The 15,256-nt window shown below is 36.3% G+C and overlaps 1 protein-coding gene across 24 annotated transcripts in view; it reads left to right on the forward strand.

Moving 5' to 3' along the window:
* Positions 1 to 15,256, forward strand: part of ERC2 (ELKS/RAB6-interacting/CAST family member 2) — a 904,101-nt gene that overhangs the window by 271,344 nt on the left and 617,501 nt on the right. For 17 of the 24 annotated variants that reach the window (XR_013357839.1, XR_013357837.1, XR_013357838.1 and 14 more), the window contains one exon: positions 2,446 to 2,487. The exons of the other annotated variants lie outside the window; for them this stretch is intronic. Coding sequence is in view for 14 of the 17 variants with exons in the window: in XM_077858464.1 (XP_077714590.1) it covers positions 2,446 to 2,487 (42 nt within the window). In the remaining 3 variants the exon portion in view is untranslated. The remainder of the gene's footprint in view (positions 1 to 2,445; positions 2,488 to 15,256) is intronic. 24 annotated transcript variants of the gene reach the window in all.

A 15,256-nucleotide genomic window follows, 5' to 3' on the forward strand; every position in this document is an offset into this window, starting at 1 on the left:
AGATATATGCTATTTAAAAGAATTGAAAATCCTCCTAGAGAGATTTAGGGTATTTAAAGAATAATGAAACAAATGATAGTGGTTAAGCCATGATGTATGATTAAGAAATAGATTTAAATGAAACAAATTGCTTTGTCAGTATCTAGAAATGTAAATAAAAAAAGTTTTTAACTTTCAGTGTTTGCTAGAGGGAAGCAAATAGTGATTATCTTAAGAGTAAATAATTCTTTTTTTTTAAATTTATTTTTTATTGGTGTTCAATTTACTAACATACAGAATAACCCCCAGTGCCCGTCACCCATTCACTCCTACCCCCCGCCCTCCTCCCCTTCTACCACCCCTATTTCGTTTCCCAGAGTTAGCAGTCTTTACGTTCTGTCTCCCTTTCTGATATTTCCCACACATTTCTTCTCCCTTCCCTTATATTCCCTTTCACTATTATAAGAGTAAATAATTCTTGATTTAAATTGTTTCATGAAGAAAAAAAATTCCTAACAATGATGTTTGCAATTTGGTAATTCCAGAGTTTAACACTTGAGAGTTTGCTTATCACCATTAGCCTACAAGAGAATTCTGCAGCTTGTTGATAGGATAGGATAATGATTTTTCTTTTTTATAGCACATGATTTTGAACTATCTGCCAAAAAATTCCTAAGTCCTGGTGAAAAAGAAACTAAACACCAGCTATTGAATTTTTGGCATGAACAATTCTGACTTTTTTTTTTTTTTTTTTTTTTGGTCAATGACAATGTCTTTATCCAAGTGAATTTTTGTGGAAATAATGTAGAGCATTTGCTTTTAAAACTCTGTGCCCTCAAATGACGTTACATGAGTTGAGGCACTCATAATGTATTTGCAGTACATTGGTTTGAAAAATATCATCAAAGGAACCAAATGCCAATAAGATTGAATAATCCTTGCTAATTTTGGCTCCTCAATTCATTTTAAATTTATGTAATTTGAACTTGTTTTGAAAAGAAACTTAACATTTTACACTTGTGGGGGAGTATTTCATAACTGAGATTTCTTTCTCACTTAACATTGGAACCAAACTTGAAACTTGGTTAGGGCTTTATCCCCCCCACCCTTTTTTTTTTAAAGAAAAGATTTTAAAGACTTTATTTTACTTTTTTGCAAAGAGTCACTCCCACCTCCATGCCTACCACCCCAATCTCTGGCACAGTTACTAATGGGAAAGAGGATGCACATAAAATCTATTTCCAAACTATCTTTTCTTTTTTAAGAAGGGAAAGAGTGAGTTCCAGGAATCTTCAGAGAAACCAGGAATGACATCTCTTCCAATGCAGAGGGCATTTTCCATGTAAAGGTCTCTATTCAAAGACAATTAATACCTTTGGGTGACCTTTAGAAGTAAAAAAAATCTGTTTAATTATGACTGTTTCTAGTATTATATGTTTTAGTAGAAAACAAAAAAGTTAATAAATATACTCATTTAGGCTAGCTATATGAGAGGCCATAAAATATGATTTTTAGAGCAAACTCATATCCATATATTATCAATAAATTGAGTCTGGTATTTTATGCATGCCAATGATGATGATTTATAGAACACATTTTTAGGACAAATAATGGTCAATATAGTTGTCAGGGAATTGAGCCTGGAGTTTTTCTGTTTTTTGGGTGTGTATTAATTTACAAACCACTGCCTTCTGTTTTGTCAGTGAAGTCTGGGTTCCATTAGCATCTATATTCACCATGTAAAATTGAGTTATGGAGGCAGATGGTAGAGGGTCATCTTTTCAGCTGTGTGTAGCTTGTGACAGAAGCTGTGATCTCATCCAGTTTTGTACATTACATCCCTGTGAATTTGGAGGGAATATTTAAAACCCATATTCCACAAGCCTTAGGGTTGACTATCAAATACAGCTGACCCTTAAACCTGGTGGGTAGAACTTAAGACACTGTTGTGTTTTAACTTAAGCACCTTTGGGTAAATATTGGTCTTATCTGGTGCCTTGGCAAAATCTGAAGTTAAAAGGAACTTTCCTAGGGAAAATTTGACCTATAGTTTCAGGGAGATGACATGAATTAAGGGCTTATAAATTGCCTCTACTATTCCCTTGCTTCTGAGAGAAACTGAGGGTGAACTTCTGACCCCTCATCTTCCCCACACCTTTGTATCAACTTGAGAAAGTTGTTTATTATGAAAATCTGTGAAATCTTGCCCTAATTCAAGCTGTTTTAGAAACTTGGTCTGGTAGTTTCATTAGATCTCTACGTGCACCTCTGGGCTTGTAGAACTTCTGAAAATATATCTCCATGGGCAGGCACTGGGGAGGGCCATCTGCCAGCATCAAAGAGGGAGTAATTCTCTTGCAGCCATCACATCTACTGCAGCCACTTGAGCCAGGGGGTTAGGGTCATCTGAATGAAAATGAAAGGAAGCAAAGTGAATGAAGTTATTTGTGATTTATCTTCTTGCAGGAAGCTCCAAGTTTTAATTTTGATCCTGATTTGCTCTGGCAGGTATGTTACAGGTTTGCACTAGAACATTGTGTGTATTTCTCACAGAAATTAGTTTTCTTGTAGATGGTGTAATGAATGCTCCTCCTTTTCTTGCTTTTATGTCTAAAGATTCTTTACTAAGCTCCTCTTTTCTGCTCTCATGGAGTGCTGTCAATAAAAATGGTAGTTAAAAAGATTTTTCCCTCTTTTTTTCTTTAATGCTACTTCCTTTAAAGGAATGTTTTAACCTACATTTACTATAAATTTGACATGACATAAAGATGATGTCCAAAAATTTCACTCTTAGATTCATTCATAAAACTGTATCGTTTCTTTCTTTCTTTCTTTCTTTCTTTCTTTCTTTCTTTCTTTCTTTCTTTCTTTCTTTCTTTCTTTCTTTTTCTTTCTTTCTTTCTCTTTCTTTCTTTCTTTCTCTTTCTTTCTTTCTTTCTTTCTTTCTTTCTTTCTTTCTTTCTTTTTCTTTCTTTCTTCTTTCTTTTCTTCTTTATTTTCTCCTTCCTTCCTTCCTTCCTTCCTTCCTTCCTTCCTTCCTTCCTTCCTTCTTTCCTTCTCCTTCTCCTTCTCCTTCCTTCCTTCTCTCTTCTTTCTTAAAAAGATTTATTTATTTATTCATTCATTCATTCATGAGTGAGTGAGTGAGTGAGTGACACAGAGAGAGAGGCAGAGACATAGGCAGAGGGAGAAGCAGGCTCCTTGAGGGGAGCCCAATGCGGGGACTCCATCCCAGGACCCTGGGATCATGACTTGAGCCCAAGGCAGACATTCAACCACTGAGCCACCCAGGTGTCCCCTGTTTCTTTTTAAGAAAAATGAATTACAGTAATGACAGTACTTGTCAGATAATCTTAAAATTGTTTTCTTTGTTAAATCTTCCAAGTGAATGAAAATCTAATTCAAAATGGCTAAAGCCAAAAGGAAATTTATCGGATCACTCAACAGGAGAAAAATGGGGTTTTGCTTCAGGTACAGCTTAATCCAGGGGTTCAAAAGATGTTAATGATCTATTTCCTCTCATTTCATTCTATAGTTTAGCTTCCTTCATGTAAACTCTTATTTTCAGACAGTCCTTGTCTGCCCATCTGAGCAAGATGGCTATAACAGCTCTAATAATCACAAAAAGAAGGGTTAGGAAGAAAGTTGTGTTTTAAGAAAATGCAAAAAAGAAATCAACCCCAGAATAAAAATAATGTGATGGAATATAAACTTCATTCTAAATTTAACAGTCCAGACTAAAAAAGAAATGCACAAGGTTTCCTAGTTCTCATTTGCTTAATAAATTAAAGGGCACTCATTCATCAAAAGAAACAAACTTTATGCTAGCAGTAACTTCAACAGAATTTATCAAATGGGACCTAAATGAGTGCCATAAGAGACTTAGTAAAAGTTGCAGAAAATGTATTTGATCTGGTGAACTTGTTATTTGAAGTGGATTAAGAAGCTATGGGCATAATGTCACTAGATAACAGTATTTCTGTGGTAACTAAAGTGAGAGGTGTGGGATGTTTAGCTTTCCTGTCACATGACAAGCTAGTAGCTAGTCACTTAAGAGTCATGAGTGGTTCTTCTTGAGTAATATTTGTCTCCACCAGGCTTTTCTATGGGAAATGAGCAGTGAGCAATTCAACATTGAGCTTGACTAAGTTGCTGATGTGGAGGTGCTGTTGATCAAAGAATATGACTTTGCATTCAGGTGCTAAACTTCCAGTGGTGAGGTTTATCTTTTATTATTAAAACTAAAGACCAAGCCTTGTCTTTGTGCTCAGGTAGATGACTGCTGTTCTTTTGCATGAGATGGAGCTGAGCTGCAATTGTGTTAAGTTTCTCTTAAAAGATATGCTGATATTTGGTCAAATCCAGCCAATTCAGTTCCACTAGGTGGAAGGGATGCACTGGAACATGGAGAAGGTAAGAGCTATAGTGGCAATTTTCCCCAAGGTTAAACATCTAGGAAAGGAAGTATTTCAAGTTCAAACCTAGGCCATTGAATGCATCCCAATTCCCAGTTTGAACTTAATTTGAGTACTGGGATCTAGTCAGGAACACCACTTGGTGGCTGAAATGTTTTCTTTGGCTCTAGGGCCTTCCTATGTTTATTTCTGCCATCTTTTGAACTCTTACTTGTTTGAGTCTAAACACTGCACTCTACTTAGGATGATTTCTTCTCTCAGGATGAGGTGTTATTAGAAAATTTGTTTCAAGCCTAGTTGTTTTAGCCAAGCCATTATGATAGCTTTTAGGCCTTAAAACTATGCCCCACTCTGTGGCTTTAAAAAGAGTAAGAGCAATAATAATAAAAAATACCACCTTGCTGCATTTGTGACAATCTACAGCCCAAATACCACTAACCGTACATGGGAAGCCAGACATAGGGCACCTGACATATAAAAACCTGTGGATAGGCATAATTAGCCCCATTTCACAGATGAGAAAGTTGTGTTTTAGGGAGGATAAGCAATCTGCTAAGATCCTACATCTAGGTTGTTGGCAGCTGAGATCTGCATATAGGTTTTTCCTTCAGAGTTCCTAAACTTTCTATTCCTTTAGTCTGCTTTTACTAAAGACAGCCCATAGGTTCAACTGGTTTTTCTTTCAAAACTTATTTTGGAAATTATGCACTAGAGTTTGTATCATAGAACAAATTGAGGCAGCTCTTAAGAGCTGGAGAGGTCTCTGATATTTTGAGGAAGGTGTTATCTGCTTTGTGCTAAGAGACAAGAGTCATCCTTTTATGTATAAATGTTATCAGCCCTCCAAATAGGGCTCCAGATATATACTTTACTTCTATAGCCAACATGTACTTGTAGTCCCCCCACCCCCAGTTTTAAGTCTTGTCCTGAAGTCTTTATAACAATTGGAGCAAAACTCATTCAAACTTGCAAAGCCCTGTGTTTTTGATTTGCAATATCCATTTATGATACCAGAAATTATCTTTTAGCTTATTTTTTTTTCTTGAGAAATTTCATCTTCTCATCTTTTAACTTAAGAAAAAAACTTTGTCCCATTTAACTGTTTTCCTTAAATAAGGGGGAAAAATGTGGGTTTTAAGTGATAGCCAGAAAAAGCAAAATGTCAAGTTAAATGTTAGCTCTGGATGATATATAGTTGTTATTTGGAAGCAAGGAAGACTTTAAAAAAAAGAGATGAGACTTCTTTCCTTTTTTAGCCCAAATTCTTCTTATGATGTGTTTGAATATTTGAGTTGCCAATCAAAAATTCCTGCTGTGAATGGGTTTAATTGGTGTGAATTTAACTCCTGAAGTTGAATCACAAACACCTGTGTTGACTGAGTAGCTATTTTGTGCACAGCACCATGGTAGACCTTTTAGAAAAATTAAGCACTCGGTTTTAATGGGGCTAATGGAAGGAAGTACATGAGCTAGGATCTAAATAGTGACCTAAGAACAGCAAATTGGACTGCAGAGGCTCAAATGATATCAAATGAGAGAAGCTCAGGGAATGATTCCTGGAAGAGGTAGCATTTGGGGAGGGCCTTGAAAAGTTGGCATGATTTTAATAAAGGGGATAGGGATGGGTTATAATACATACAGCAGGAACTATAGGAGTAAAGGCAAGGAGGTTGGAAAGTATGAAGAGTATCTGGGGAAGAGCAAGTCATTTATTTTGTTGAGAGAAGACTTCTTAAGTTCAAAACACAATTGAAGATCAAATAAAACCATAAGAAAGTGGGAGAAGAAATAATAAGAAAGTGAAATGAATGAAATAGAAATCAAACATACTGGAAGGGAATACCAAAGCCAAACACTGATTCTTTGAAGAGATTAACAAAAATGACAAATTCTGACTAGAGTTATTGGGGTAAATAGCCAATATCAGGATTGAAAGGGGACATCACTGTCAATCTTATTGACATTAAAAATATGAGGAGTTTTTATTTAACAGCATTATGGTAATAAAGTTGAAATTTTAGATAAGTTCTTTAAAATAAAAACTTTGTTAAAACTGCATGGGAAGAAAGAGAATATCTGAGTTGTTCTATATATTAAAATGATTCTATATTTAAAGTCTTACCACAAAAAAAAAAGCAACTTGCAAATCTAAAACCAAACCAAACAAAAAACCCTGCAGGCCCAGATAGCCTCTTCAGTGAATTTACTAAACATTTGAAGAAAAAATTATTATCAGTCATACAGAAACTATTCCAGAGAATGAAAGATGGAGCACTTCCTATCTTAATTTGGGAGACCAATGTAACCTTGATAGTAGTCCCCAACAAAGTCATTACATGAAAGGAAAATTACAATCTTTCATAAATGTTCATGCAAAATTCCTACCGAACTGAATCCAGTGAAAATTAAATGACATGTGCTTATTCCAAGAATGTATGGTTGGACTAATATTTGGATATCAATCAATGTTATTTACTACATTAACAGGATAAAGGAGAAACATAAATGCAATTTCAATAAATGAAGAGAAGGCATTTGATAAATGCAGCATCCATCCATGTAAAAAAGAAAAAAATGCCTTTTTTGCAAACTCAGATTAGGAGAATATTTTCTTAATAAGAAGCAGCTATAAGAAAACTACAATCAACATCATATTTAATGGTAAAATGTTGAAAGCTTTCCTTATGATACAAAAATAAGACAAAACCACCTATTACTGTCACTTCTATTCCATAATGTTCTAGATATGCTAAGTATAAGAAGTATAAAGAAAGAGATAAAAGCATTTTTATTCACAGAAACCATGATTGGTGTGTAAAAAAAAACTCAATAAATTCATATAATAAAAGATTAGATTAATAGACAAACTTAGCCAGATAGCTAGTCAGTATTTTAAAATGTAATCATATTTTTACATGCCAGTAACAAACATTTACAAATAAAATCTTAGAAACAATATCATTTACAATGGCATTAAAAAACCCAAAATATCTAGAAGCAAATCTAGCAATGGTGGTACAAGACCCAATTTAAGTAGAAGATTCAAAAAATAATTTAATGTGGAATAACCAAAACCTTGAAAAAGTGAAATAGGGATCCCTGGGTGGCGCAGCGGTTTGGCGCCTGCCTTTGGCCCAGGGCGCGATCCTGGAGACGCAGGATCGAATCCCACGTCAGGCTCCCGGTGCATGGAGCCTGCTTCTCCCTCTGCCTGTGTCTCTGCCTCTCTCTCTCTCTCTCTCTGTGACTATCATAAATAAATAAAATCTTTTAAAAAAAAAAAAAAAAAAAAGAAAAAGTGAAATAGTTATAAACAATGGAGTGGATAAATAGTGAAGTATTCATGCTATGAAATGCTATATGGCAACGAGAAGCACCAAGCTATTGCTTCATATAACAACATAATTCAGTATCCTCAAAACAGCATTGAAAGAATCTAGACACAAAAGAACACATACAATATGGTCTGTTTATATGTGTACATTCCAAAAATAGCAGAAGTAATGAATAGTGTTAGATATTTGGATAGTGGATAATCTGGAGTGACAGGATATGGAGATTGGGTGGGAATAAAGGAAGCTTCTAGAGTGCAAGTAGTATTCATTGATCTGGTTTGCTTTTCCCAGGTATGTTTACTTTGTCATAATTCATTATGCTGAAAACCTATGATTTGACTTTCTTTTGTATACTATATTTTAATTAAAAAGTTCATTTAAAAATAAAGGAAGAAAAACTCACCAGTAAAAAGACAAATAATCTTATCAAAAATTGAGCAAAGGATTTGAGTAGGCATTTTTCCAATGAAAACCAACAAATGGCCAATAAGGACATGAAAAGATGTCCCAACAGGAAATGCAAATCAAACCTTCAATTAGATACAACTTACCCCCCACTAACATGGCTAAAATAAAACAAGATAGATAGTAACTAACAAGTGTTGGGGAAGATGTGGAAAAGCCATATTCTTCATATTGATGGTAGAAATAAAAAATGGTTCAGTCCATTTTTAAAAGCTATTTGGCAGTTTTTCCAGATGTTAAATGTAGGGTCTTACAGTAGTAAGACTCAGCAGTTCTCCTCCTAGGTATACACCGAATGAAACTGAAAACATATGTAAAAATCTGTACACAAATGCTCATATACCATTATTAATAATAGCCAAAAAGCTAAAAAGAAATCTAAATGTCCATTATCCTATACGAATAAATGAAATATGACATCCCCATACAATAGAATATTTTTTGGCAATGAAAAGAAATGAGGAACTGATACATGCTATAACCTGGGTGAACCTTGAAAACATCATGTTAAATGAAAGAAGTCGGTGCAAAAGGCCACTTATTACATGATTCTATTTATATGAAATGTCCAATATAGATAGATATATCTGTAGAAATAGCAGGTAGATTAGTGGTTGTTAGGAGATAGGGGAGAGGAGCAGGAGTGACTGCTCATGGGTATAGGGCTTTTAGGTGGTGAAAATACTGTAGAATTAGATAGTGGTGTTGGTTGTACAAACCACTGAATAGTATACTTTAAAAGGATAAATTTTATGGCACATGTACTGGATATCAGTAAAGCTGTTTTTTAAAAATAAAGATATTTCAAAGGAAATGGTCAATAACTTTGATTACTTAAAAATTGAAAAGATAGAACTATAAAATAATCATGAGATGTATTTCTAAAAAGAAAAGGAGATGTATTCCTAAGGTTTATAGTAGTTAGAGACTTAATGTTCTTAATATATAAAGAAGGTATATTTATCAATGTGGAAATTGGCGAAAATACCAAAATGTTAACACTATTTCTGAATGAGTCAATTATGATGGATTTTTTCCTCTTTTTCCTTTTCTCCCCCCTCCAAATTTTTATGTTTTCAATAATGTGCATTCATTACACAGGAATGATCAGGAATTATTACTTAGGAAAAACAACAGGAAGTTCATTTAAAAAAAACTTAAAGCTGCACAGTTTCTTCTATCCTGGCTTTCTTTCACTGAACAGAGAAGGCTCCAAAGAGGAAAAGGTTAGATTATTTGTGGAAATTGATAATTTGGCTCTGCTGCTTATTACTTCTCTGGCTTCAGCTTTCCTATCTGTGAAATGGGACAATGATACCAGCCTGTGTAAGGTTGTAGAAAATATTAAAATGAAGTAAGGCATGGGAAAATCCAGGTATATAATAAATGCTCAAAGAATTCTTTGCTTCTCTATCCATTCCCTTCCAGTCTGGAAGTTGAGTTTTACATGTTAAAAAAAAATAGTGGTACCTTTGAGCAAGGAGAGAGAAGGAATTTAACAAATTTACTTCAGGCAGCTTCTTAGCTCAGAATGCACACATACACAGAGCTGGTATGTGGAAAGGCTTTAAAAGCTTCTTTGAAAGGAGAAACCAAAAAAAAAAAAAAAAAAAAGAGAGAGAAGAAACCAGTGGAGAAAAAAATAGCAACTCCTAGTAGGCCTGTGGCATAATAAATAACCTAGGGACCTGGCTTTCTGGCTGTTGTGTCTTTGGCAAGTCACTTGTCTTTTCTGGCTCTCACTATTCTCATTTGGCAAATGAAGAGATTGGACCAAGAGCCCTGTTTTAAAAATTCTACCAAGTTTTGAGGCTTGGTGACTGGCAATTTGGAATCTCAAAGGGTCCTGCCTGGGGAGTCTGACTTGACATGACATACTTGCAAAGTTTAAATCTTTGCTTTGTTTGCTCCATCTTGGCCAGCCCTGCCCAGGCTAGCAGCCTCTGCATTCTCCCTTGTTGGTGCTCAGGTTCCCAGCCTATTGTTTATTTAGGGATTGCAATTTCCTTATTGGCGTGCGCCTCCGCCAGTAGGGTTGAGAAGTCAACCACAGGCCTCATGTGAACTTCCCCTTTCAAGTTTCAATAATGACAGTGGGGCCTTCACATGCCTCATCCCTAAGGCACGTTCCAGTTTCCACATCCATCAGGCCATGCTGGTGACTTGGGGTGGCCTGGATTCCTCTGCCGCCTGTTGCTTTTTCCATGAGACAAACTGGTTGAACATAGAAAGATTTGTGGTATGTTTTGGAGATCCTAAGAAGGAGGCTCCAAACCAGGGCTGTTGAAGGCGTTTGTGAGGATGATTTAAAAGAAATGGGAAGGGCAAGTTCAGGTTGATAGAGGCCAGTGAATGAATAGAGCTTCCTCACCCAATCTTTTCCTAAAGAGCACTGGAAGAGAATAGAAGTGTCAGATGCCCGTCGTTTCATTACTCCTTGAAATGTAATCCTGTTTTGCAACATAGTATTTCACTGGATCTCTGGGAATTCAAACTCTCTTTGTATTTATATGTATGTGAAAGATGACTTTGATCCAGCCTTAGGGAGGGTGGGGCTGTACACAGCACACACTGAGGGGCTATCTTCTCATCTGGAAGCACTTTCTGAAATTTCTTCCTCCCTATCCTCTCTCCCTAATCTCTTCACTATTTTATTTTGACCTTGCTCCGTGATCTTTAAAGGCTAGTCATGCTGTGTGTAGGAAGGGATCAAAATAGCCCACATCTAGGTGGCACACCTTCTCTGAAGCCAGTTCTTTTGAGGTTTTTCCTGGAGACAGCAAGATCCCAGTGTGTGGCTGTGGCTTCCTCTCTTCTCTATATGGAGGGAACCATTCCAGTGTATGAATGGTGTTAAAAAATGGCTGAAGAAGACAATGTAGGTGATACAAACAAATATTATCTAGCACTTCATGAAGCAGTTTCCATTTGGAGAACTGAGAAATGGGATAGGAGGAAGGAAGCTTTTATAGGATAAAGAATAAAGAACAAGGAAGAAGAAAAATAGAAAATATCTGATTGGTTGGGGCCACATAGTCACATTTGTTTGAAGTGAGAAGGAACAAGGAAATTAAAAGTCAGAGTTGGCTTGGCATGTGGAGATAGGCTGATTGGATACACTGCATTTCTGGTCAAGTGGAACATTTACAGGGATGTAAAAGTTATCTAAGTATTGGTTTGCCGACAAGGAGAACCGAGCAGAAGTTGAGCCATCGTGGACTTGGAAAGTTATTTTAACAAAGGGAAGATCTTGGGCAAGTTATTTACCTTTTATAAGTCTCTTGACCTATAAAATGAGTAAAATAAGTAATTCACAGGGTTATAGGAAAGATTAACTGAGACTTTTTCTAGCACAGTGTTTGCATTAGTAATCAATACACATTAGCTGTTGTTGTTATTAACTGCATTTTTAATGCCAGAATGGAGAAATACTGCTTCTGTCCTATACTATTCTATATATTTGTATAATGCAAATATATTTATTCTTCAACATAAATGAGGAAGAAAACAGAAGTCTAAAAAAGAAATATTTTGATATGGCTTTGTACCCCCCTGAGGAGTTTACAAATAAATAAATAAAATAAATAAAATAAATAAATACAGATCTTTGTGTCACCTCCATCCTGAAAGGGAATGTCTTTGGGTGACACCAAGTCATTGGTTCTTTTTATTCACTCCTTAGGTGAATCTGATAAACCTAGTCCACGGACTGGCACCGGGGAGCCTCTGTATTAATGTGTGTCACAGGCATGTGGAAATGATTTTGGATTAACAAGTGCTACCTTCCATGCATTGGGAATGTAGAAAGCTATCAGTATTAATTGAAGCAACTTTCTGTGAAAGGCTGATAATCAGCCAAGAGGCACAAGTGCAACTACACTGGTTGTTATAATATATTTCTCTGGTTATCTCAAATCCCCAGATTATACTCCCCCACTCCAGCAACTAAAGAGTTAACCCCTGACTTTTCAGAGACTTCCCAGACCTGGTTCCCTTGCTCTAGATGGTGTCTGTTCTAGTTGGTTCTTGTCCTATGCTGTACTGGTTGTTGAGTGACTCAACTATCACTCTGATTCTGTTTGATTTAATGTATCCTCAAACCTTTTCTGACTCTTTTTCTTTTTTGAAACTTCACTATTTTATTTTTTTGTGACTTTTCATGATTTCCATCATTTTTCACTTCTTCCTTTTGGTGATTCCTGTGCTGTTTTTTCTATACTTGATTCTTAACCAGGTCAGAATTCTTTCAGCACTAGGCTGATGATCTATTTTCTCTACTGTCCCAACTCCCATTTTGGCTTCTGTTTTTTATTATTAACTTCCCAAAGGCCATCTTCTTGCTTAAAAAAAAAAAGATTTTATTTATTTATTCAGGAGAGACAGAGAGAGAGAGAGAGAGAGAAAGAGAAAGAGAGAGAGAGGCAGGGACATAGGCAGAGGGAGAAACAGGCTCCATGCAGGAAGCCCCGATGTGGGACAGCTCAACCACTGAGCCACCCAGATGTCCCTTGTTGCTTTCTTTTTACCAGCTTATAAACAACTCCTGTCATACCCAAGTGCCAACTATCTTGATTGTGAAGAGTGCTTAGCATTCAGTCCCTCCTTCTTTTCCAACTCCTCTGCAACAAAAAGTGATCCATAAATTTTAATTAGTCCTGTCTTCTTATTCCTCTTCATACATAATTCATACTTGTTTTCTTATTCTTTCAACTTATATTAATTAAATATTATGTGCTGGACACCATGCTGAGTACTCTAAACTTTGCATATGTTATTATTTCTGGCTGGAAAGAATTTCATCTTCCCTATGATAATCTTATTCTTATCCATCTCTAGGTCCAATATTAGACTCTTGTGCTTTGTGGAAATTTGTTGACTCTGCTATCATGGTCTTGCCCATTTCTGACTTCCCTTTGTTGATTTGTAGAATATTGTATCTAGCTGTATTGTGGTGTTATCTTTCATGCTATCACTTTTGTATTGCAAGTAGCTGAAACCCTTCTGTTGTATTTTGGTATTCTGGGAGGAGTGAATGGTTCAGATATCTGTACCTAGCTATTCAAATGATGTTATAAGGGCACAATCACTCAGGCAGATTCTTAATCATGGTACCAAAGAAGCCCATGACCAGCCACAGGCCCATATTTTCCTTATTATTCATAAGCTCAGAAAAGGAGAAACATAGCTTAGAAAAGTAGAGGCCTAGGAATTTATGTTAGTCTCCTAAAAGAACTCTGATTGGCCTTGATGGCATAACGAGGTCACTGCAGATCAATCAGCATCCAAAGAATCCATGGTACTTGCCACTGAGCAGGGTCATCCATGAAACCCCACTGAAACCACAGGGAATTGGGGTGATGTAGTTCCCAAAAAGAAAAGCTGAACAGACAGATAAAAAAGTAATCGATAAATGCTGCAGCTAGAAATGGGAAGAAGGTAATCTTTGTAGAGCACCTACTGTGTGTTGGCTATAATAATACTACTATATAATGTACTGGAAGAAGTACATGCTTTCAATCATGTAATTCTTATAACAACCTTAGTTTATAGGATTAGTGAGGGTAGGAATATGTTCACAAAATTAAACGGGATAGACCAAAAGCGTAAGCTACTGTCTTCTACATGTGCACCTCATAGAACTGAGGAATGGGTGGGGCCTTACTACACTGTTGTTGGCTGATGATAATAATGATGGCAATCCCTTTACTCTCATGGGGGATGTTCCATGATAGGTAATTTGCATGCATTATTGATCACTTGTAATTTTCATGACATGCTCTTGAACATAGTCTTATTTCGGGGATTCTTAGCATCTTGCCTGAAGATGTAAAAGCCCAAACTAGGATTTACATCCTGATTTGTGACTCTCTGAGGGTCAGGAGGATTGTTCTATCTTCAGCTCTTTTTTTTGACTTGAGTCTATCAACAACAAGAGCAGCAACATCAAATTGATATATGGAGACCAGAACCTCAATGGTTGTATAGTGTCCAGAAAGAAACGTATCTTCTGCCCATGGGTCATTAGCAATGTGCACAGAGACAGGATGACAAAAAAGATGCATTCCTGGGGCATGGGCTTCATGAAGAATGAGTGAAGCTGGCAAATGAAGCCTTGGAAAGAAACATCAAAGCACCCTAATTGCTTTGAATTTGACCTGATTCTGTGCTCATGTGTTTTGCTATAAAGAATTAAGTACCCTATGAACAAAAAACCAATACTACCACCAAAAAACAGCATGTCGTCTGTCATCTTCTCATCTATGTCACCATCTCTTTACAATTTGATAACGCCCAAGAAGTTGAGTTACTGATTTTTTTGTTTTTATTTTTCCTTCTTACATGCTTTAGATCCAAGCTGACTTCTTTCTGGAGTGCTTGACTTGGGCTCACAAAACCGCGGTTAATCCCACACAGTAAACCCTTCCAAAGCCAGGGCGTTCCTCAGATAGCCTAAGACCTAGGGAAGCTCAGTTATGTTTGCAACTATGACTAGATGAGTTTTAAAAGTTAAGCCTTCAGGAGCCTCTGTGGGATCCAGTAATAATAGTCTAGAATTTTATCCTAAATAAAGCATAATATAATTAGGTTGGGATGTTTCCTGAACATTAAATCACGTCTTCTTCCTTAAACCAAATTGGCCCTAAGTTTGTTGATCAGTGTCCATAGACTGATATGTGATCACGGTGAGTTCCATGCTCTGTAAAAATTGCTTATATTTTCTTTCTTGGCCTGATATTAACGTGAAACCAGTAATTCTTACTGTATTTGAAAAAAAGTGCATTGTGACACTCAGCAATAACATAATTGTTACTTTTTGTGACTAAATGATACTGCTTTTTTGATATTCCACCTACTCATCATTTCAGAGTTCACAGTTCCTAGAGAGGAATTAAAATCTTTTTCTTGCTATTGAAGGGGAACATAATGTTTGACAGATACAGAAAGGGTAATAAAGGCATCTGGACTGGCAAAGATGCTCCAGAAAGTTTACTCCCAGGGTTGGTGTACACTTAGGCCAAGATGGATAGCTCTTGAAGGGAGGTTAATATTTTTCTAAATTTA

This window comes from Canis aureus, chromosome 19 (genome assembly GCF_053574225.1).
Source record: "Canis aureus isolate CA01 chromosome 19, VMU_Caureus_v.1.0, whole genome shotgun sequence".
Lineage (NCBI taxonomy): Eukaryota > Metazoa > Chordata > Mammalia > Carnivora > Canidae > Canis > Canis aureus.